The 24,495-nt window shown below is 35.1% G+C and overlaps 2 protein-coding genes across 11 annotated transcripts in view; one reads left to right on the forward strand and one right to left on the reverse strand.

The window, feature by feature from the left end:
* The window catches only part of LOC123564283 (kelch-like protein 2), a 318,752-nt gene that overhangs the window by 49,021 nt on the left and 245,236 nt on the right, over nucleotides 1–24,495 (reverse strand). The gene's annotated exons all lie outside the window — the stretch shown is intronic.
* Nucleotides 1–24,495, forward strand: part of LOC123564281 (serine/arginine repetitive matrix protein 2-like) — a 59,069-nt gene that overhangs the window by 19,706 nt on the left and 14,868 nt on the right. For 7 of the 10 annotated variants that reach the window (XM_053536890.1, XM_045357739.2, XM_053536888.1 and 4 more), the window contains 6 exons: nucleotides 2,522–2,630; nucleotides 12,021–12,090; nucleotides 13,821–13,894; nucleotides 16,822–16,894; nucleotides 17,077–17,130; nucleotides 17,987–20,378. In XM_053536890.1, the coding sequence (XP_053392865.1) occupies nucleotides 2,522–2,630; nucleotides 12,021–12,090; nucleotides 13,821–13,894; nucleotides 16,822–16,894; nucleotides 17,077–17,130; nucleotides 17,987–20,378 (2,772 nt within the window). Of the gene's footprint in view, nucleotides 1–2,521; nucleotides 2,631–2,654; nucleotides 2,692–4,294; nucleotides 4,507–10,477; nucleotides 10,495–10,808; nucleotides 11,037–12,020; nucleotides 12,091–13,820; nucleotides 13,895–16,821; nucleotides 16,895–17,076; nucleotides 17,131–17,986; nucleotides 20,379–24,495 lie in introns of those variants that run through there. The other 3 variants (XM_053536891.1, XM_045357745.2, XM_045357744.2) reach the window with 3 other exon arrangements.

Below are 24,495 nucleotides of genomic sequence, written 5' to 3' on the forward strand. Positions count from 1 at the left end.
ATAGCCTGTATAGAAAACCGTGGTAGTTTGCGTTTTTGATGTTCAAAGTAGAACTTAATTGCCTGCACACAATATTCGCACGGGTCCCAGGTGGTCGTGTATATTAACTTTACAACTCAGTATGGAGTTGTATTTTCGAATAATTACTTCCCAGTTTAATGCAAAGATATATTAAAATTCAGAAATGGAATGGTTGATATTGACTTACTAATGAATGTGTGTTTGTACTGGACTAGTTAGGTGGTAGGTGTAAGGAAAGAACGGGTTCTCCTGTTTGTGTTTAAGTGTAAATTAAGCCTTAGCAAATATTTTGAAACCTTATGGTGGAATTTAATACAATCTACCTTTAAGGTAAGTAAACTGTTGACCAGATTTAAATAGGATCTGTTCTTGATAATTTACATTTTATTAAGATATTATCAGATATAATGAGTAAGTGCTCTCTTTTTTTTTTTAGAATTTTATAAACAAAATTAATTGTGTATTATTTTATGCTTTTTAGTGAAACACTTGAATAAATTTTCAGTGAAATAAAATCAATATTTTTTACTGTATAAAACCAGTGAAAGTAACATTTTTATTTTTGACCACTAGTATGAATTATAGATAATAAGAAGTTAACCAAATGTTGGCTGTAAGTCAGGTATCTTTAAGTTTTCAATTGTTATGTTGCATAGTTGTGTTGTTTGAAGACAATGTGATTAGGATATGTATTTTTAACTCACCTGTCACATAGTGACAAGGTGAGCTTTTGTGATCACCCTTCGTCCGTCGTCAGTCTGTCCGTGCATGTGTCAACAATTTCTTGTCTGCATGATAGTGGTTTCATTTATGATTTTATTTTAACCAAACTTGCACACAACTTGTATCACCATAAGATCTCGGTTCCTTTCTTAAACTGGCCAGATCCCATTATGGGTTCCAGAGTTATGGCCCCTGAAAGGGCCAAAACTAGCTATTTTGACCTTGTCTGCACAATAGCAGCTTTATTTAGGATTTGATTTTTACCAAACTGGCACACAACTTGTGTCACCATAAGGTCTAGGTTCCTTTCTTGAACTGGCCAGATTCCCTTTTGGGTTCCAGAGTTATGGCCCCTGAAAGGGCCAGAATTAGCTATTTTGACCTTGTCTGCACAATAGCAGCTTCATTTATGATTTGATTTTAACCAAACTTGCACACAACTTGTATCACCATAAGATCTTGGTTCCTTTCTTGAACTGGCCAGATTCCATTATGGGTTCCAGAGTTATGGCCCCTGAAAGGGTCAGAATTAGCTATTTTGACCTTGTCTGCACAATAGCAGCTTCATTTATGATTTGAATTTAATCAAACTTGCACAAAACTTGTGTCACCATAAGATCTTGATTCCTTAGTTGAACCAGCCAGATCCCTTAATGGGTTCCAGAGTTATGGCCCCTGAAAGGGCCAAAATTAGCTATTTTGACCTTGTCTGCACAATAGCAGCTGCATTTATGATTCGATTTTAACCAAACTTGCACACAACTTGTATCACCACAAGATCTTGGTTCCTTTCTTTAACTGGCCAGATTTCTTCATGGGTTCCAGAGTTATGGCCCCTTAAAGGTCCAAAATTGGCTTTTGCAGCCATATAGAGACTTCATTTATGGTTTATTTGATACATACATCCAAAATAACTTCAACAACAATAATTCTTGGATTCCATGACAAATCAGATCCAAGCGTAGGTTCAGAGTTATTTTATATCCGATTACCTCCCCTGATTGAAATCAAAATGGATTTATATCAGTAAGTACTTATAGAACTTATTTGAAATTTCATTATTGTCATTAGTTGGACTGAGCCAATCAGGGTAGATAACTATGGACTGATTTTATGTCAAATTACCTCCCTTTATTTCAAATTAAAATGGGTATATCTCCGTTACTAATGAAGATACTGATCTGAAATTTCATTTAAGTCAACAGATTTATTTGGCAGATCTTTCTTTTGTTCACTTACAATAATTTTTTTTAAATTACTTCCCTTTTACATTACTATAAATAGCTTATTTTTAGTAACTTTTTTATTATTGGCCGTAGGGAAAAACTGAGACCACTTTTCTATGGTACAACATGGATGGTACCTCCAATTTTTACGTGTATTTTGACATATCTGTACCTTGTAAGATTTTTTTTTCTTTTTGGTTAAATTTCTTCCCTTTGTTGTTACTGTCCTTTGGACTTAGATATTTTTTCTAAAGACCTTCTTGTCCTCAAGTGCAATGATAACAGGTGAGTGATATAGGGCCATCATGACCCTCTTGTTGTATTTATTTTTTAAATGTCAGTATGATGTTGGATTTGTTAGTCCATTTAAAAGATGGCTTGTGTATTTCTATATTTTAGACATCAAAAGTCACAATTTTTCTGTAATGAAGCCTTACCAGAAATAATTGAAGGATATTCCTAAACATTATGGGTTATAGCTTATAGATGGTAACATGTTCTACACAGGTGATGAAAGTAATATAAGCGTCAGTGTATTATGTACATTACAGGTAGCAGTCCATACCAGAGGAGTGTTGGTATTGGCAAGAAGTTACTGCTGGACTGGTGTCAGCGAGAACTGCAAGTCCAGTTTGATCCCCAAAACTCACTCACATACAAGTAAGTTTGAATGATGTTTTACGGATATACGTGGAGATATACACTTCTTCGTGGAAGAATGGTACAACTTTTTTACCACCTTTAGTGTTTAATACTTGTCAAGCATAGTGTTGTTCTGTTATAGACTTTGTTATTGACAAGTAGTTTAGTTTGTGACATGTATTAAGGGTATTGAACAATGTTAAGAACATTAAATATTTTGAACTCTTAAAGTTTATTTTTATAATGTAATTAATACAGTCAGCTTTAGCAGCTATATAGGAAGAAGCAGTTTATTATATACCTATATAAATTCTGTTAAAAATATGGCTTGTATTTTATTAGTAAATACAAAAAGAAAAAAGTTCTGTATTGTACCATATGTATTGTATGTTGCCGGACTACTTTCATTTTGATATGCATTATCTGACACAGTTCTATGAATAGCACACACAAAAACTACTCTGTTCTATTTTAACATCGATTAACATTGAAGATTTTGTTCTGTAACAAAACAACAAACAAAAAGGTTGAGGTATATAGTAAAAGGGTCATTATAACAGTAACTAGATCTAGGATTTTGTATTCGGCTCAAATTTTGCCAGGTCAGATCACACTTGACAAAATCCAGTCGAGCCAAATACAGCATTCCAGATCAAGCTACTATTATAATAACCCTATTTTATTTCATGGAATAAATTCTGAATTGTCCATAAAATGTTCAGTTGGCACAAGTTCTACAGCATGTTTAAGTATTTATCTGTTTACGTCAGGAAGCATTTACATTTCATGAATTTAATTCTCTCATTTCATAGCTGTTCAATTAAATAATCAATTGACAATGCAGAATAATGTTCCATCTATGAAAATATCGGAATTGCACGAACTAAAATGTCTTTAATTGATTTGTGGTTACATTAGTATACACAGTAATTGATATAAACCAATCAACTCGTGTTAACTGGTATTAGAGTTACATCATTATTCCTGTTATTAGGAGTATGGATCCCTTTATCTAATGTATGATATTGATCTATCAAAATGATATTTCTCTATTGTCTGTCTGTCCATTTAAATGTCTCTATTAAAATAAGAAGTAATACAAGATTAATTTTGTCTCTTTTCTTCACATTAAAATTCATTGTGTAATGATAACTTATCATGTCCTAAAAGGGTTTTTGAAGAAACTGCAGTTATAGTACGCACTGTTTTCAATGTCTGATACTTTATTGGGTGGATGGTTGAAAACTTCACAAAATCTGTATCTTGTCTTGCAGCTTGCAGAAATATTACTTTCCTGCTTTGTCAAGGGCAAAACTTTACTTGTGCTTATTTTGGGAAGCTGTATAATTTGATATAAGCAGTGATATAGATCAAAGCATATATGGGTAAAAAAGACTGCATTGTTGGCAAATTTTATTTTGACAATAATAGAATGTAGCAGTGTTAAAATTGTGAGCAGCAAGAGTAACTGGTATATGATTATTCTTCTATAGAACCTGTGTTTGTCAAAGATTATAACATTATCAGGTTAGTTGTCTTGCTTGAAAATCCAAGTTTGTGTACCCAGGAACTTAGTTTATATCATATCTTTTGAAGAAATAGAAGTTTTGTCAATATCTATTGAAAAGTAAATGTTTGTTGAGTTGATCTTAATTGCATTTAGCGTAGAAACGTGCATTGTGGTGAAACATGGATTTCAATATGACCAGGACATAGGTAGTATGTATAGTGGTGTAAGGAGAGAAAGTTTGTTATCAAATATTTATTGTTTGTAAGATCGTTGATCAATGAACTGGTAAGATTTAAGCCAGACCTATCCTGATCCCACTAGAGGTAGGAACAAGATGTGTGCTATATGTAATTACCTTCTGAGAATTTAAGTTCTTCCGTAAATGTAAGTTATGTTTTTTATTGCGTTTTTCCTTTCCCTTTGCAAGTAAATGTAAACAAATGATTTTCATTTTTTTTTTTTTTTTTTTTTTTTTTATGGAAGGCAAGTTAGATTTTCGTAAGATGTCAAAGAGTTGTCAGTGTTTACTTAATGTTTTAATGTATCTTGAATGATGAGCAAAGATTCCTGATGTATAGTTCTTGGGATTTGTTTAAATCTTCTGAAGCGAGAATACACCATCTTCATATTGTAACCACCTACTGTTAACTGCAGTCAAGATGTGACATTAACTTTATATTTGCTGCTAATTTGTAAATGTCTTTTTAGTCAAAACTCTGGACTGCTTTTATGAGATTAATTGATATATCCTTCAGCAATGACGTCTCCTGTGCTGGACAGTTCACCAAAAACTCTATTATAATATCTATACCTGGCAGTTTTCACAATTTCTTTAGGAACAGCAGCATCTATTCTTTGTCCATTTCATAAAACTTCTAGACAGTCACATCCTGTACTTTTTAGCTCGACTATTCGAAGAATAAGTAGAGCTATCCTACTCACCACGGCGTCGGCGTCACACCCTGGTTAAGTTTTTCGTACCAGTCCACATTTTGACAAAGTCTTTTGAGATAAAGCTTTGAAACTTTCAACACTTGTACATAACTCTGTCAAACATTTTGACTGAATTATGGCCCCTTTTGACTAAGAAATCTTAGTTAAGTTTTTCGTACTAGTTCTTATTTTGACCAAGTCTTTTGAGATAAAGCTTTGAAACTTTCAACACTTGTTAACCATCACCATGTCCAGTTGTAGGCAAGAGTACATAACTCCATCAAGCATTTTGGTTGAATTATTGCCCCTTTTTGACTTGGAAATCTTGGTTAAGTTTTTCGTACCAGTCTACATTTTGACAAAGTCTTTTGAGATAAAGCTTTGAAACTTTCAACACTTGTTTACCATCACCATGTCCAGTTGTAGGCAAGAGTACATAACTCCATCAAGCATTTTGGCTGAATTATGGCCCCTTCTGATTATAATATCTATACCTGGCAGTTTTCACAATTTCTTTAGAAACAGCAGCATCTATTCTTTGTCCATTTCATAAAACTTCTAGACAGTCACATCCTGTACTTTTTAGCTCGACTATTCGAAGAATAAGTAGAGCTATCCTACTCACCACGGCGTCGGCGTCACACCCTGGTTAAGTTTTTCGTACCAGTCCACATTTTGACAAAGTCTTTTGAGATAAAGCTTTGAAACTTTCAACACTTGTACATAACTCTGTCAAACATTTTGACTGAATTATGGTCCCTTTTGACTTAGAAATCTTAGTTAAGTTTTTCGTACTAGTTCTTATTTTGACAAAGTCTTTTGAGATAAAGCTTTGAAACTTTCAACACTTGTTAACCATCACCATTTCCAGTTGTAGGCAAGAGTACATAACTCCATCAAGCATTTTGGTTGAATTATTGCCCCTTTTTGACTTGGAAATCTTGGTTAAGTTTTTCGTACCAGTCTACATTTTGACAAAGTCTTTTGAGATAAAGCTTTGAAACTTTCAACACTTGTTTACCATCACCATGTCCAGTTGTAGGCAAGAGTACATAACTCCATCAAGCATTTTGGCTGAATTATGGCCCCTTCTGATTATAATATCTATACCTGGCAGTTTTCACAATTTCTTTAGAAACAGCAGCATCTATTCTTTGTCCATTTCATAAAACTTCTAGACAGTCACATCCTGTACTTTTAGCTCGACTATTCGAAGAATAAGTAGAGCTATCCTACTCACCACGGCGTCGGCGTCACACCCTGGTTAAGTTTTTCGTACCAGTCCACATTTTGACAAAGTCTTTTGAGATAAAGCTTTGAAACTTTCAACACTTGTACATAACTCTGTCAAACATTTTGACTGAATTATGGTCCCTTTTGACTTAGAAATCTTAGTTAAGTTTTTCGTACTAGTTCTTATTTTGACAAAGTCTTTTGAGATAAAGCTTTGAAACTTTCAACACTTGTTAACCATCACCATTTCCAGTTGTAGGCAAGAGTACATAACTCCATCAAGCATTTTGGTTGAATTATTGCCCCTTTTTGACTTGGAAATCTTGGTTAAGTTTTTCGTACCAGTCTACATTTTGACAAAGTCTTTTGAGATAAAGCTTTGAAACTTTCAACACTTGTTTACCATCACCATGTCCAGTTGTAGGCAAGAGTACATAACTCCATCAAGCATTTTGGCTGAATTATGGCCCCTTCTGACTTTGAAATCTTGGTTAAGTTTTTCGTACCAGTATATATTTTGTGTAAAGTGTTTGACATATGGCTTTGAAACTTTTATATCTTGTTCAGTGTTATAGTCTCTATCAATAGGCAAGAATACATAACTCTGTCATCTTTTTGGGCTGAATTATGGCCCTTTTTGAACTTGGAAATTGGTTCTGTTTTCGTATATGTCCATGTTTTGTCAAGATTATTTGACATATGGCTTTGAAACTTTTAACACTAGTACATCAACATGATTTCCATCTGTAGGCAAGTGTACATAACCCTGTTAACTATTTTGACTGAATTATGACCCTTTTTGGACTTGGAAATTAGTTAAATTTTTCATACAAGTCCATATTTTGCCTAACATATAACTTAACATATTTGCCATCATGGTCACACATTGCCATTTATTGCAAGACTAATCGAAATCCACAAATACTGGAACATTTTTTGTATAATCCATTTTTTTCTTTTGCCTGAAAATCTATGGAAATATTTTGACCCCATTCTTCAATCAATTCTTCGAATAGTCGAGCGTGCTGTCATCCGACAGCTCTTGTTCTGTTTTTGTGTACTGATCCAGGGCTCCAGATAATTTTTTTGGCCTATGAGTATTTACTCATCAAAATTTTTGCGAATGAGTAAAATGGTAAAACCTGAAATTGACTAGGAGTAATTTTACCCCTGAAAATTTGTAAATGAGAAGTATCGCCTTCATCCAACTATCATAAATTTTCATTTTCCCCTCGTACAGTATATCATTGGAATGCCTTGCCTTCAGATGTTGTCAACTCGTATGGGCCAGTGTTCAGTCAGGCTGTAAGCCAGATTGAGCACATCTCGCCTTAAATACACCTGCTCTGTTTTTAACCTGTTTTAATTAACCATTCTGCTTCTTTCTTTTTACCGCTACTTTTTACTCATTACACTCTTGCTAGTTGACATGCAAAGTCTAGGTCCCCAGCAGGGGTTTGACTAAATGGAAGATAGATAGATAGATAGATAAAAACAGAAATAAGTTTTATAACATATTTATTGGGTGTAACACCCATGAATTTGTTTGCAGTTCAGTTTCAATTCAGCATTCAGGTTGTTGCTTCTTTTTCTCCATTGGTTTGCTTTGGCTTCACACTCACTGCCAAATCCAATAGATTATTCAATATACCTTTAACGATGTTTTGGGAATCATTATGTCTCCCCCAGGAGACATATTGTTTTTGCCCTGTCCGTCCGTCCATCCGTGTTCCGTCCGTCCGTACATCACACTTCATTTCCGAGCAATAACTGGAGAACCATTTGACCTACAACCTTCAAACTTCATAGGGTTGTAGGGCTGCTGGAGTAGACGACCCCTATTGTTTTTGGGGTCACTCGGTCAAAGGTCAAGGTCACAGGGGCCTGAACATTGAAAACCATTTCCAATCAATAACTAGAGAACCACTTGATCCAGAATGTTGAAACTTCATAGGATGATTGGTCATGAAGAGTAGATGACCCCTATTGATTTTGGGGGTCACTCCTTCAAAGGTCAAGGTCACAGGGGCCTGAACATGGAAAACCATTTCCGATCAATAACTAGAGAACCACTTGACCCAGAATGTTGAAACTTCATAGGATGATTGTACATGCAAAGTAGATGACCCCTATTGATTTTGGGGTCACTCCATCAAAGGTCAAGGTCACAGGGGCCTGAACATTGTAAACCATTTCTGGTCAGTAACTTGAGAACTACTTGACCCAGAATGTTGAAACTTAATAGTATGATTGATCATGCAGAGTAGATGACCCCTATTGATTTTGGGGTCACTCTGTGAAAGGTCAAGGTCACGGGCCTGAACATTGAAAACCATTTCCAGTCAGTAACTTGAGAACTACTTGACCCAGAATGATGAAACTTCATAGGATGATTGGTCATGCAAAGTAGATGACTCCTAACGATTTAAGGGTCACGCTGTTAAAGGTCAAGGCCACAGGGGCCTGAACATGGAAAACCATTTCCAATCAATAACTTGAGAACCTCTCGACCCAGAATGTTGAAACTTCATAGGATGATTGTTCATGCAGAGTAAATGACCCCTAATGTTTTTGGGGTCACTCCGTGAAAGGTCAGGGTCACAGGGGCCTGAACATTGATAACCAGTTCCGATCAATAACTTGAGAACCACTTGACCCAAAATGTTAAAACTTCATAGGATGATTGAACATGCAGAGTAGATGACCCCTATTGATTTTGGGGTCAGTCTATTAAAGGTCAAGGTCACAGTGGCCTGTTCATGTAAAATCATTTTTTGGAAATAACTTGAGAACCGGCATCCAAAGCATGTCTGCTCTTTAAGTCAAACAGTTTTCATCCGATCTTCACCAAGCTTGCTGACAATGATTGTGGGCATAATATCTTGGCCAAGTTGATAACCACCCAATCGCCCCAGGCACACTTGGATTATGGCCCTTGAATTACTCTAAAAACTGCGAATTTAGCCTTGTCCACTCTAAGTCAAACTGTTTTCATCCAATCTTCACCAAACTTGCTTACAATGTTTGTGGGCATAATATCTTGACCAAGTTCGATAACCACCCAAATTGCCCCAGGCACTCTTGGATTATGGCCCTTGAATTTAGCCTTGTCTGCTGTCTGAGTCGAACAGTTTTCATCCGACGGGCATATTTTGTGACAGTCTGGCACTCTTGTTCGTAATAAGGTGGTAATACATCCAACCTTATATAAGGCACTAACACAGTATTTTATCAAGTCTGGATCAGTGCTCTTCAGGCTTGGCTGTAACTGTTCCATCATTCTGAATTTTTTAGAATGTAAAAATGATATACTGTGAAACACCGCTGGCTCGAGGTCGCAAGGGGATGAGCAAAATGCTCGAGTTATCCATGGTTTCGAGCGACCCAAACATTGACCAACATACGAAGAAAATTGAAGTTTGTTTTACCAATTGCCATCGAGACCATTTGCAGAGTCAACGGTGATGCGTAATAATAACACACTCGTGACATTTTCAAAAAACATATTACAAACGTTATTTATGAGAGATCGTAAATAGCACATGTGAAGAAACAGCAAAGACATTTTTTTTTTTGAAATACTGTTATCGAATTCGCAGTTTTCTTCTCCAAATTAAGATCTCATAATTATCGTCACTGTTTTATGAAAAGGCTATCTATTTCCTTTATTTGCATGCAAACAAATGTTGATTAAAATATTAAGATCTCATAATTATCTTCTCGATCCCGCAGAAAAAAGTAATAATTAATAACAAGTTTGATCAATAAAATTTTTCTTCCACCTTTTTATCAATAATTAATCTCATTATCAGATCAAATATACCGACAAACAAACATTTAAGATAGTCGGGGAATAGACCATGCAATTCTCACGACATGCGAAAATTTTAAATTAACCGATACATTCTGACCGCCGAAGGTGTGAAAAATTTCGACACCTCTGCTCGAGTTTGCCATAAGCAACAAAGAGTAAATTAATACACAGGGACCAGGTGTCATGCTCGAGCGATCGAGTTATTGATGCTCGACCCAGCCATGGTAATTTCACATAGAAAATAGAAGGAAATCGGCCGGGACCACATGAATTGCTCGAGCGAACCCAGGTGCTTGAGTCATTGATGCACGAGCGAGTGGTGTTTCACTGTATTACAAATGTAATATTAATGCCTGTACAATGCTAATATTGCAGCAGCTGCTGTAAAAGAGGTAATATAGTGTTTGATGTTACACTAACATTGATGTTAATTGTTATTGTGTAACATGAACTTGTTCAATGGCATACTGATACAGAAATTTTATAGTTTTAATTGCATGTTCTTTTGCATTTGTATTGAATTCATGGCTTGATTAAAAATTTAAAACTTAACGGGGAATGTTTGTCGATTTTAACGATTTGTACTCTATGTATCTGTGTGGAAATGAAACTGATAACATTTTGAAAGTGGTATTTACAATTTACATTTGTTTGAGCATGTTAGATTGTAAGTGAAACATTTTCAAAAGTTCTGTAGGCTTTAAATACCAAATACAGATAACGTTAATTTCTAAACCGTGAAACTTTATGAAGTACAAATATAGATCTAGAGCGAGTTTTTACAGAGAATAATCTTATAGGGTATAAATTGTTCATCCATAAGGACTCTATTATTTTATTGCCTATTGGAAATCTATAAATTTCAGAAATTGATATCAAAATCAAATTGAAAGAATTTACGTTAAATGGAACGGATTTCTTAAAACAAAAAAAGGTAAAGATAGATATCATCTTAACTTTGATAAGACACAATTGATATGACAAAAATTTGAAGGTACAATTAAAGAATTCATGTAGAGTTTTACACCTTGTGGCTTCAGATAAATGATTTGTAGCTTAAGTTGAAAAGAAAATCTTGATTACTATTTTCTAGGGTTTGTGTTCATCTGTTGATGTGTCATGATTTGAATTAATAATAGAGTGGTTGAAATTAGTTTGGTCTTAAATCAGCCATTTATTAACAATGAATTTATTATATCGAACATTTGATTTTCATCAGAATATATATATTATTGAATGAAGACCTTTATAATGCATGTAAGGTGTAAAAAATGAGCTCAATGATATTTTTCGGATAATTAAACGAACAAGGAATATGCATGAAGTGTTTACCTGGATTAAAAAAGGACGTGATTTATACATTAATTATATTAAAAAGACAGACTTAATTTCTGGAGCATGTCTATGAGATTTATTGTTTGTTTACTTCAGCTCCACAGGCCTAAAGGGCCAGTAGAAGCTTACCCTGTGTGATCATAAGTTTTCCAACATCCAACTGTCCATAGTAAACTTTTGCAAAACTGTTTCTTCTCCTGTACTAATTGGTCAGGTGTACTGAAATTTCACTGTGGCCTTTTTTAAAGTTAATATAAAACAAAGTAAATACCTGCAGAAGACAAAAAAAAAAGATTTAAACTTTGCTTCTTTGAAACCAGAATAGCTGGAGTTTAAACTAGATATTTGGTAATGGACCTGAATCAGAATATAATACAAAAACCCTGGGTCTGTACAGATGGAAAGTAACACACAAAGAGCAGTAAAACCAGAAGAGCATCAGGCCCTGATGGATTTCTTGTTTAGCTGTTTATTTTTTATGCATTCTATGATGAAAAAAATAGAAAAATGTTTTCAAATATGACAATATGCATTTAATTTGGAATTCATTCATGTAAATAATGATTTTTCAATTTATTTTCAGTTTATGTACTGGGGATTGGTTTCTGAAACTTCTGACTAAAAATTCTGACAAACCACTAAATGAGGATATAGTAAGTATCTTGATAAATTTCCAGTTTTGTTTTAAATAAATATATAGATGGACGTCTGTATTTGGTCTTATGAGATAATTTTTCAAGTCTGTTGTCCAGTGCACCAGATATTGATGCATGAAGCACACAGCTACATGCAGTATCTCCATATTACTGGTTTGACTGTTGTATGGAATAAAGTTATTGCTAAATATAGCAAAAGAAAAGACTCAGAATTCTGTCTTGACTGATGACAAAACAATATTGGACTTTCCTTTTAAGTGTGATTATGATTAATTTAGTTTTATGTCACTTCACTGCCCACCTGCTTAGTGCAATAGGGAGGGCACATATCTACAGATAATTGCGGGGTCGTGAGTTTGATCCTCGGTACAAGGCATATGTTCTCTCTGACGATTTGAAGAGAGACATTGTGTCTGAAATCATTCGTCCTCCACCTCTGATTCATGTGAGGAAGTTGGCAGTTATTTGCAGAGAACTGGTTTGTACTGGTACAGAATCCAGGAAAACTGGCCAGGTTAACTGCCCACTGTTACATAAGTGAAATACTTTTGAAAAACAACAAACAAACATAACTCCACTAGTCTACTGACCTAATAAAGCCTGGAAACTATCTTAGGTCAGTCAATTGTTGCTTTAATAAACTAATACCATTGCATTATAAAATAAACATAGGTTGCAGGTACCGGTACAAAAACTTAGGGGATTACAGGTGATTAAAGTCTTCATAAGAGACATCTGAAGGGATTCTTGCACGTGAAACAAAGCATGGTAGTGAGCACAGTCAGTATCATACATGTGACCACCTGGATTTAGCAACCTAATAAGTCGTTCTTGTTCATTTTCCCAATATAGATACAATCCGATTAAAAGACCAGCAGCCCATGCATGTAAAATGTTTACAAAAGTGTGTACTAAATGATACAACAGCATCTGGTGGGGCATTTTCACATCAGTCTAATTAGTGAATGGCTTTGCACATGTATACAATTTACCTTTCTAAAAGTGAAGCAAACTAACAATGTCCATAGCCAGTTGACTGGGAGAAGGGTTTGCCATCTTAAAACAAATGTTGAACAATATTTATCACAGTTTTATAGGCATGGTATATCAATAGTTCAACAAAAAAAATAATCTATTTTTTAAATTTATGAAAATTTATTAAGACACCATTCTAATAGGAGACTACTTTTATATGGGTAATTGTATGTAATTCATTCCTCAAGATTATGGAAACAGTCATTTAAATGACAAATTACCATCTATATAGCTCATAAGGTAATATTATTGCATATAACCTGGTGCACAAATGAACAGGAATGTTTAGAGAACAAAATGTTAAATAAATAACTGAATTTTATTTGAATAAGTAGAATATTTTTAGCTCGACTATTCGAAGAATAGTGGAACTATCCTACTCACCCCGGCATCGTCGTGAGCGTCACACAAATGTTAAAAGTTTGCATACCACCCCAAATATTTTCAAAGTCCATTGAGATATTGCTTTCATATTTTACATACTTGTTTACCATCATGACCCCAGTCTGTAAAAAGGAGGAGGCAACTCTATCAAGCATTTTGACTGAATTATGGCCCCTTTTCAACTTAGAATATGCTAACTGTAATGTTAAAGTTTTACTCATAGCTTATATTATACTATCAAGCACTGAGAATAGTCGAGCGCGCTGTCCACTGACAGCTCTTGTTTAGTAATTGTTGCTTTATTTCAGGAAAGAGAAGAAAACTTGAAGACTCAGCTTTTGGCAATAGAACGTAAATACGGAATAAAAGATAACCTCATCAAGTAAGTTTCTTAAGGAAATGAAATCGAAAATTATCAGGGGAATATCGATAAGTAAAAAAATGAAGATTGTTTTAGGTTAAGAACATGTACGTGCATGTTTTATCTAATCATTGATTTAAGTTTAGCAAAGAGTTTAAAGAATCATAACAAGTGTGTTGACACAAGCTATGGTTTATACAGTTGACTTCCTTTATGTGAGTGTTTTGAGAATATATTGGACCTAAAAGACTGATATTCAAATACTGCAATGGCAAGCAGTTTGTGCAGAAAATTCATTGTACTCATAATTCATAAATGAGGTTATAATTTCAGTTTATATTGATTAACACCAGTCCTGTTGTTAGAATATACCAACATCTGTTGTTACAGTATACTGACACCTATTGTTAGGATATACCAACACCTCTTGTTAGAATATACCGGTATCTGTTGTTAGTATATACCAGCACCAATTGTTAGAATATACCAGTATCTATTGTTAGAATATACCAGCACCGATTGTTAGAATATCCTGGTACCTATTGTTAGGATATACCAACACCGATTGTTAGAATATCCCGGTATCTATTGTTAGGATATACCAGCACCGATTGTTAGAATATACCGGTATCTATTGTTAGGATATACCAGTATCTATTGTTAGAATATACCAGCACCGATTGTTAGAATATCCCGGTATCTGTTGTTAGGATATACCAGCACCTCTTGTTAGGATATACCAACACCTCTTGTTAGAATATACCAGTATCTATTATTAGGATATACCAGTATCTCTTGTTAGAATATACCGGTATCTATTGTAAGGGTATACCAACACCGATTGTTAGAATATCCCGGTATCTATTGTTAGGATATGCCAACACCTCTTGTTAGGATATACCAACACCTCTTGTTAGAATATACTGGTATCTATTGTTAGGATATACCAGCACCTCTTGTTAGAATATACCGGTATCTATTGTTAGGATATACCAACACCTCTTGTTAGAATATACCGGTATCTATTGTTAGGATATACCAACTCCTCTTGTTAGAATATACTGGTATCTATTGTTAGGATATACCAACACCTCTTGTTAGAATATACCGGTATCTATTGTTAGGATATACCAGCAGCTCTTGTTAGAATATACCGGTATCTATTGTTAGGATATACCAACACCTCTTGTTAGAATATACTGGTATCTATTGTTAGGATATACCAGCACCTCTTGTTAGAATATACCGGTATCTATTGTTAGGATATACCAACACCTCTTATTAGAATATACCAGCACCTCTTGTTAGAATATACCGGTATCTATTGTTAGGATATACCAACACTGATTGTTATGATATACCGGTATCTATTGTTAGGATTACCAACACCGATTGTTAGAATATAGGTATCTATTGTTAGGATATACCAGCACCTCTTGTTAGAATATACCGGTATCTATTGTTAGGATATACCAACACTGATTGTTATGATATACCGGTATCTATTGTTAGGATATACCAGCAGCTCTTGTTAGAATATACCGGTATCTATTGTTAGGATATACCAGCAGCTCTTGTTAGAATATACCGGTATCTATTGTTAGGATATACCAACACCTCTTGTTAAAATATACCAGCACCTCTTGTTAGAATATACAAACACCTCTTGTTAGAATATACCGGTATCTATTGTTAGGATATACCAGCACCTCTTGTTAGAATATACCGGTATCTATTGTTAGGATATACCAACACCTCTTGTTAGAATATACCGGTATCTATTGTTAGGATATACCAACACCTCTTGTTAGAATATGCCGGTATCTATTCACCTCTTGTTAGAATATACCGGTATCTATTGTTAGGATATACCAGCACCTCTTGTTAGAATATACCGGTATCTGTTGTTAGGATATACCAGCACCTCTTGTTAGAATATAGGTATCTATTGTTAAGATATACCAGCACAGATTGTTAGAATATACCGGTATCTATTGTTAGGATATACCAGCACCGATTGTTAGAATATACCGGTATCTATTGTTAGGATATACCAACACCGGTTGTTAGAAAATATCGGTATCTTTTGTTAGAATATACCAACACCGATTGTTAGAATATACCGGTATCTATTGTTAGAATATACCGGTATGTATTGTTAGAATATACCAACACCGATTGTTAGAATATACTGGTTTCTATTGTTAGGATATGCCAACACTGATTGTTAGAATATACTGGTATCTATTGTTAGGATATGCCAACACCGATTGTTAGAATATACCAGTATCTATTGTTAGAATATACCAACACCTCTTGTTAGAATATACCAGTATCTATTGTTAGAATATACCAGTATCTATTGTTATGATATACCAACAACCTATTGTTGTTGCCCACCCGCTCAGCTCAATCAAGAGAGCACAGATCTACAGATCGCGGGGTTGAGTTTGATCCCCGGGCGAGGTGTATATTCTCTGTGAAATTTTGGTAAAAGACATCGTGTCTGAAATCACTCGTCCTCCATCTCTGATTTATATGGGGAAGTTGGCAGTTACTTTCAGAGAACAAGTTTTTACTGGTACATAATCCAGGAACATGCCAGCCATTACGTAACTAAAATACTGTTGAATAAGGGCATTAAACTTAAAACAAGGAAACAAACACCTATTGTTGAAATATATCAATACCTGTTGTTATGCTATACCAACACAGTTGATAGAATAAACCAACACCCATTGTTACAATACACCAACACCTATTGTTAGAATATACCAACACCTTGTTATGATATACCAACAACTATTGTTATGATATACCAACACCTTGTTAGAATATACAAACACATCTTGTTAAAATAAACCAACACCTTTTATTGTCTGTGTAATTGTTTGTTATAAATGAGAATTTTAATTGATTATTTTCTTAATTGATATTTTTGTTTCCAGGCCATCAGACATTACTGAAGGTACAATAGATGAGCACACTTTGATGATATACATCTCTCTCTTAAGACTGAAGGTAACTTTTATTCCTTTTTACTTAAATTTTAAGTTTTTAAAAGCTTACTATGATCAATTTCACAAGTTGGAAATTTATCTGCTTTGTAAAATGTTTAGTGCATATTGTTTGTAAAACTTTTTTCAGTGTTACAATACTTTTATATTTCATTACATATACTCCACCATTTGATTATATTTCAGATTGGAGATTCTGTTGATGTACCTTTGAAATCTCCTCGAGAATTATCATTTCAGGTAAATGTTTATGTATAAAGCTCCCCTTGGAAGAAGATTGGTATATTGTTTTGCTCATTGTTGGTGGTTGATAGACCAATTGGTTTCCAATAAATAGCTACAGAATGCTTAGCTTCACAATGGTCAAACTTCATAGGATGACTGCCTGTGGTCATTTGATGACCTAATTGTTTCTGGATTCAGTAGGTCAAAGGTCGAAGTCTCCGTGACCTTGGGACTGGAATTAAGTAAAGAATGCTTTGGCGTTCGGTCCATTAACTTCATAGAATGTTGGTCGAAAGTCAAGGTCACAGTGACTTCAAGACTGAAAACAGTTTTCACTCAATAACTAAAGAATGCTATGGCCTACAGTGGTCAAACTTCATAGGATGTATGCCTTTGGTCAGTAAATGACCCCTATTTTGCTTTGAGGGACATTAGGTCAAAATAACAGTGACTTTGAGACTGAAAACAGTTTCAGCCCAATAACTAAGAATGCTGTGGCCTACAGTCCACAAATTTCGTAGGATGGTTGCTAGTGGTCTATAGAACCTATTAATTTCCTGTTTTTTCAGTGGTCAGTAGGTCATAGTGAGTCAGGCTGTCATTTACAGGCAACTTTGTAGTTCAGTTATTTCAAATGTTTAATTAAAAACATGCTCACAAATAAACAACCTAAATGTTAGGGTAAATGTGCACTAAATGTTAAGTTGAATTTACAGGCATTTGCATCATTTTCAAAGCTGTATCACTGTAAATTGAGAAATGTTTCTATCTGACTCTTTACATCCTTCAAGTCTTAACACAAGAACAAGATGAGTTATTATTTTTTAAAAGCATGTGTTTTATTGATACACAATTTTCTTGTATATTTCAGCCTGTAGAGAATTCTGCCACAGATGATACTACATCTAGTGGTAAAACTCAAGAAGTACCCGCCATTGTGTTTTCAGAAGCCAAATCTCCTAGTCCAGAAACTGACATAGATCCAGTCCAAATATTCACCACTCCACCACAGTCTGTTTCGCCAGATTCTTCACCTACGCAATCACCGCCACGGAAACGATCGCCGGAGGGATCGGAAACTTCTGATTGGATGTCCCAGTCATCTGGTTCACCAATGTCATCACTTCATGATAAACTTTATGAACAAAAATCCCCTGAATTGCCTGCAGAGGCAGAAACTGTGATAAAACAAACTATAAGTCAGCATGTTGAGGGACATATAACTCCTTCTGAAGACGGCATGCAAAAAGATTCTAGTAAACATAGTAGTAGAATTCCAGTAAGAGTAAAAGACGGTGATGAATCACATAGATCTGTCAGTAGTCCTGGAAGAATAGAAGGTGATAAAGATAAAACTGTGACTAGAAAAATTAGTATTAAAGTTCAGAGGCCTAGAAGTCCTAACAGTATTATGGCTGAGGCAAGGGCTCGGCAAGAGCAGGAGAGAGAGAGAAAGCGAAAGGAAAAAGAGGAACTAGATAGAAAGAGGAGAGAAGAGAAAGATGAGCCTGTAATGACAGGCAGTGCGAGTGAAGCTGACATTTCTGAAACTGGAACTAGGGTAAAATATTCTTTTGAAACTGATCCAGTAAAATCTGATGATGATGATATAGTGAAAGATAGACCTAAAGGTACTAGTGTTAGTGTTAATTTACCAAATTCAGTACAAATGAATGGAGAAATTCATGATGGAGTACCTGTTTTTGTAATGCCTGGACAAAAACATGATATGGAATTATTGTTAGAAGCATTAAGGCATGCTAGAACTGAAGCAAGTGTACAAGATCAGTTAATACAGAATGCACCAGCTGATCAGCCAGATTTTCGCCATGTTGTGGATAAGAATATAGAACAGTTAGAGGCGCAGTTAGCTGCTGTGAAAGCTCAGTCTAAAGAGTTATTTGAGGATCGCAGCAGAAAACAAGAAATGGAAAGAGGAAGGGCATCAGCCAGAGAGCCACATAGAGCACGCAGAGGTGAAGGGCACAGCCCACCTCGGGGAATTCTTGATGTCATGGTCAATCAAAATGTACAACCACAGGAGACAAGTCCTAAAGAGAGAATGTATGATGAAAGTAGAAGCACACCCCCAGGTATATTACGTAATCGAGGCCGGTCCCCAACAGATCATGTTCGTAGGTTGACCGAAGATGGAAGGTCAAGAGGTGAATCATATAGTCCTGACAAACACAGGTCGTCACCATATCAGAATGGAACTGATGGGGATGATGCAGACAAAAGATTAATTAAATTTTTAACAAATGAGATTGAAAATATGAAATTGAAGATGTCAGTGCTGGAGCAGAAAAACCAACAAAGATCTCAGAGTCCTTATGGAATGGGCCCAAGGATAACTGGTGGCTTACCAGAAAGGGATAGAAGTCCTGCCCAGATTAGTTCTCGAGCCAGGGCTAGATTTTCTGATTCTGATGGTAACTTAGGAAGTTATTCTCCAGCCAGAAGGACAAGATCAACAGATATGATAGAAGAGTTAAGGTCAAGGTCACCTAGATTTGATAGTCCAGGAAGGTCTCCTTCAAGGTCACCTAGATTTGATAGTCCAGGAAGGTCATCTTCAAGGTCACCTAGATTCGATAGTCCAGGAAGGTCATCTTCAAGGTCTCCTGCACGCTCACCAGTCGGTATGTACAGATCTCGTACTCCTGATAGAATTTCATCAAGGGAGAGAATTCGACCAATATCACCTTCTGCTAGAGTGTTAAGTTTGCAAGATTTGTCTACCTCTATTAATGATGATCTTGATGGAAACTTGACGTTTTCTCCAGCAAGTGGTTCAAAACCGGTCAGTCTCGGATATAGTAGCCCTATTAGAAAAGTGAATGATGAAATTTGGGGCTATGGACAAACTGATGATGATTATTATGCTGACACTGCCAAATATGAAGGATGGAAGCAATTAATTTCACGCGAAGCAGTGACAGATGAAGATAGTTTAGAACTCAAACAAGCTTTAGCTTCCTCTTTAGTAGAACTTAATATACTACAGGCTAAATTAAAAAATGCCAATTCTGATATAAAAGGAAAGATGAGTAAAACAACAGAGGTGTTGAATGATTGCCGTGCACAGATATCTACATCGCAAGCTGAGAATGCAGAGTTGCGTGGACAGTTGGAACGTGAGAAGCAGAACAGGGAAACACAGGAAGCGCGGCTGAAGGACATGGAACAGAACCTTCACAGTGCCAAAACTAACCAGGATGATAAAAAACTGGAGCTTGAGGAATCTGTCATCACACTAAAAGGTAAGGAGATTTTCTTCTCTCTTTTTTAAAACTATAACTAATTAGGTCTCCCACCACACAGTGGTGTGGGAGACATATTGATTTACTCTTGTCTGTGTGTCTGTCAGTCTGTCTGTTGCAAAGCTTGTCCGCACTCTTAAGTCAAACATTTCTTATCCGATCTTCACCAAACTTGAACAAAATGTGTTTGACCATAAGACCTCGGCCAAGTTCGATAACTAGCCAAATCGGCCCAGGCTCTTCGGAATTATGGCCCTTGACAATAATTAATGAATCGCCTAGACTCATAAAAATGCTGAAGTATTCAATCTCAAACATACACAAAAAACAATTCAACTTGTCCGCACTCTAAGTCGAACATTTCTCATCCGATCTTCACCAAACTTGGACAAAATGTGTTTGACCATAAGTCCTCGGCCAAGTTTGATAACTAGCCAAATCTGCCCAGGCTTTTTGGAATAATGGCCCTTGAATTACCGAAAATCGGCCTTTTTACTCTTGTCTGCACTCTAAGTCGAATATTTCTCATCCGATCTTCACCAAACTTGAACAAAATGTGTGTGGTCATAAGTCCTCTGCGAGGTTCGATGACTAGCCAAATTGGCCTAGGCACTTCAGAATTGTGGCTCTTGAATTACTGAAAATCGGCCTTTTTGCTCTTGTCCGCGCTCTAAGTCGAAAATTTCTCATCCGATCTTCACCAAACTTGAGCAAAATGTGTTTGACCATAAGTCCTTGGCCAAGCTCGATAATTCGCCAAATCGCCCAAGGTATGTCAGAATTATGGCCATTGATTTACCCAAAATCAGCCTTTTTACTCTTCAAAGGTATATTTGTAGTGAGTAAACAGTATAAAAAGACTGACTTGCTATTTAGATGATTAGGCAGTTGTGGGAGACATGCGCTTTTCTCAAAAGCAGCTGTAGGTTGAATATAATGAAATGCTTATTAACTTTGACCAGGTGAGAATTTGTTTGGACTGGTTCTGAATCAATGATTTGTCATTGTATTTGTGTTTAGAAAATATAGAAAATTTAGATTTGATAGCTTTTCCTGCTTTACTAGCTATTTGCTGTAGGATATGTTGACTTGTACAGGTGTAATTGTTTATGAAATGTCTAATGTAGATTGTAAGTGCAAGTCACTTCTTCAAAATGAAAGACACTTTTTTTTTTTTTTTTCAAATTTTCTATATAAAGGGAGTAAGCAAAAATAAAACGTAAAAGATTATAATGATATTGCGTTGTAATGTATCATGTTTTTTCACATTAAGGTAATGGATAGCATAATTAATTAGGTATCTATACACACCTAGGTTAATGATCATCGATGGGATCTATTTCAGTTATACATTTTTTGCACTGTTACATGCACAAGTAATGACAAAATGAAAATCGGTGAAAAAATCCTTTGTACTCTTTGATTGAAAAAATCTGTCCCCGTTTTGACATTTACAATGTAGTAAACAACAAAGAAAGTTTAGTTAATTGTTTTGTTAACTGAGTAGGATTTAAAAAAAAAGTTGATAATTTGAAATGAGCTCTTTAGTTCTTTTCTGTTTATGTTTGATCTTCCTGAGACAGTTGTAGGTGTACGTTGTATGAGTCAGTATTAAAAAAGTGCATAAAGGGTCAACAGAGCGCAAAATGTAACCTGACTTTCGTCATAGTTTTCTTAGAAAGGTGAAATAGAAAAGACGGTTTGTTTTTAGCTCACCTGTCACATAGTGACAAGGTGAGCTTTTGTGATCACCCTTCGTCTGTCGTCTGTGCGTGTATGCGTCCGTCCGTCCGTCAACAATTTCTTGTCTGCACAATAGTGGTTTCATTTATGATTTTATTTTAACCAAACTTGCACACAACTTGTATCACCATAAGATCTCGATTCCTTTCTTGAACTGGCCAGATCGCATTATGGGTTCCAGAGTTATGGCCCCTGAAAGGGTCAAAATTAGCTATTTTGACTTTGTCTGCACAATAGCAGCTTTATTTATGATTTGATTTTTACCAAACTTGCACGCAACTTGTATCACCATTAGATCTTGATTCCTTTTTTGAACTGGCCAGATTCCTTTATGGGTTCCAGAGTTATGGCCCCTGAAAGGGCCAGAATTAGCTATTTTGACCTTGTCTGCACAATAGCAGCTTCATTTATGATTTGAATTTAATCAAGCTTGCACAAAACTTGTGTCACCATAAAATCTTGGTTCCTTTCTTGAACCAGCCAGGTCCCTTAATGGGTTCCAGAGTTATGGCCCCTGAAATTAGCTATTTTGACCTTGTCTGCACAATAGCAACTTTCATTTATGATTTGATTATAACCAAACTTGCACACAACTTGTATCACCACAAGATCTTGGTTCCTGTCTTGAACTGGCCAGATTCCTTCATGGGTTCCAGAGTTATGGCCCCTTAAAGGTCCAAAATTTGCTATTTTGGCTTTTGCATCCATATAGAGACTTCATGGTTTGATTGAATACAAACTTCCAAAATATCTTCAGCAACAATAAATCTTGGATTCCATGACGAATCTGTCAGATCCAATCGTAGGTTTCAGATTTATTTTATATCTTATATGTCTTCCATGGTAAGAAATAGTCATATTAGATAACTCTTGATTGAACATTAATTTTATTGATATGAATACTTTACTAATATATTGTTGTATAGGCTTGTACTCTGTATCTTGAGTACTCAGGTGAGCGATACAGGGCCATCATGGCCCTCTTGTTTATTATCGTTATTTCATTTGGAAGGGAAATAAACAATGAAGAAAAGGCAACCTCTAATCATGTAGCCTATTCAGTATATCTGTACACATTGAATCAACATAAGAATGTCAAAATTGCCTACTTTTGTGTCTTTAAACAGTCTTCACTATACTTACTGTAATACATTTTTTTTGGTATTATTTTTAAACTGTGTTAATGCACAGCTTGTACTGAAAATAGTAAAATTAGCATTAAATATTTTAGAGACACGGTGTATACAAGAGCGTGACATCTCTCTGTTTTACATGCAGTTTCAAATTTTGTTTCACATGAATGCATTTCTTACTCAAAATCTAATACAACTATTAGTTTTATAATCAGTTTATAAGAATTCCGTAAAATTACTTGGTTCTTTATCAGTTTTTTAAAAATTTAAATAGTGGAAGATTGCTTGCTTATGAACTTTGGTAACGTATCTGACATCTACTTGCACTGTATATAACATAGTCATATCATGTGCATAATTTTGCTCAGCAATTCACATTTATTAACAATTAGTTGTTTTTACTTTTAGATTTAATTTGTTTTTCACTTTACACATAAAAAGGTATTTATCAAATATAAAATCTGTTTTCATCAATCGATAAGAAAAATTAGAAGATTTTTGGTAAAACTTAAATAACAAAGAAACTGTATAAATTATGCCTTAGTGTGTGTGCATTTGGAAAAAATTCACTTTTCAAAACACAGTGGTTTTAGGTGGCAGTGATACTGTTCTTCTATCATATCAAGCCTATGATGTTTAACACTCTCAGATGTAGGGATTAAATATTCATGATTATTTATTGGCATTGTTTCATGAACTCAAACCTTGGTTGTATATTTTATTGTTAAATGCTTGAATAGTCGTAGAGTTTGATACACGAAATATGGAGTATTTGGACACCAATGAATATCTTTTTCTTGAAGGTAGTGCTTTAATTTGTTTATAGATTATGCAAACCAGTGGTTACGTTTCAGAAAACAAAACATCATTGATTACTTTAAAATCTTGATAATATTTTAAAGTGTTTTTTTTTCCTTTAAATGCTGTAAAACAGTTCATAATTAGATCTCTTGAAAACCTGGTAGTCAGCAGGAACAATGCGAACACATTAAACCAGTTATATCGTATTTGTCATCAGTTGTACTTCATTTAAAGTTTTAAATTTTTTGTTTTGCAACTTGAATCTTAGATATATTCAATAATATTTTATTATATTAATGAACAATGTACTGTTTTACAAGGTTTGAATGCAAGTGTTAACTTGTCTTCTGTACAGCCTCATTCTGGTCCTCGATGTTTACTTTAAGATTTTCGCCATATGCTAACTCCAATTAGGGAATGTTTAATTTGTAATGGACTTA

The sequence above is a fragment of the Mercenaria mercenaria genome, chromosome 2, assembly GCF_021730395.1.
Source record: "Mercenaria mercenaria strain notata chromosome 2, MADL_Memer_1, whole genome shotgun sequence".
Classification (NCBI taxonomy): domain Eukaryota; kingdom Metazoa; phylum Mollusca; class Bivalvia; order Venerida; family Veneridae; genus Mercenaria; species Mercenaria mercenaria.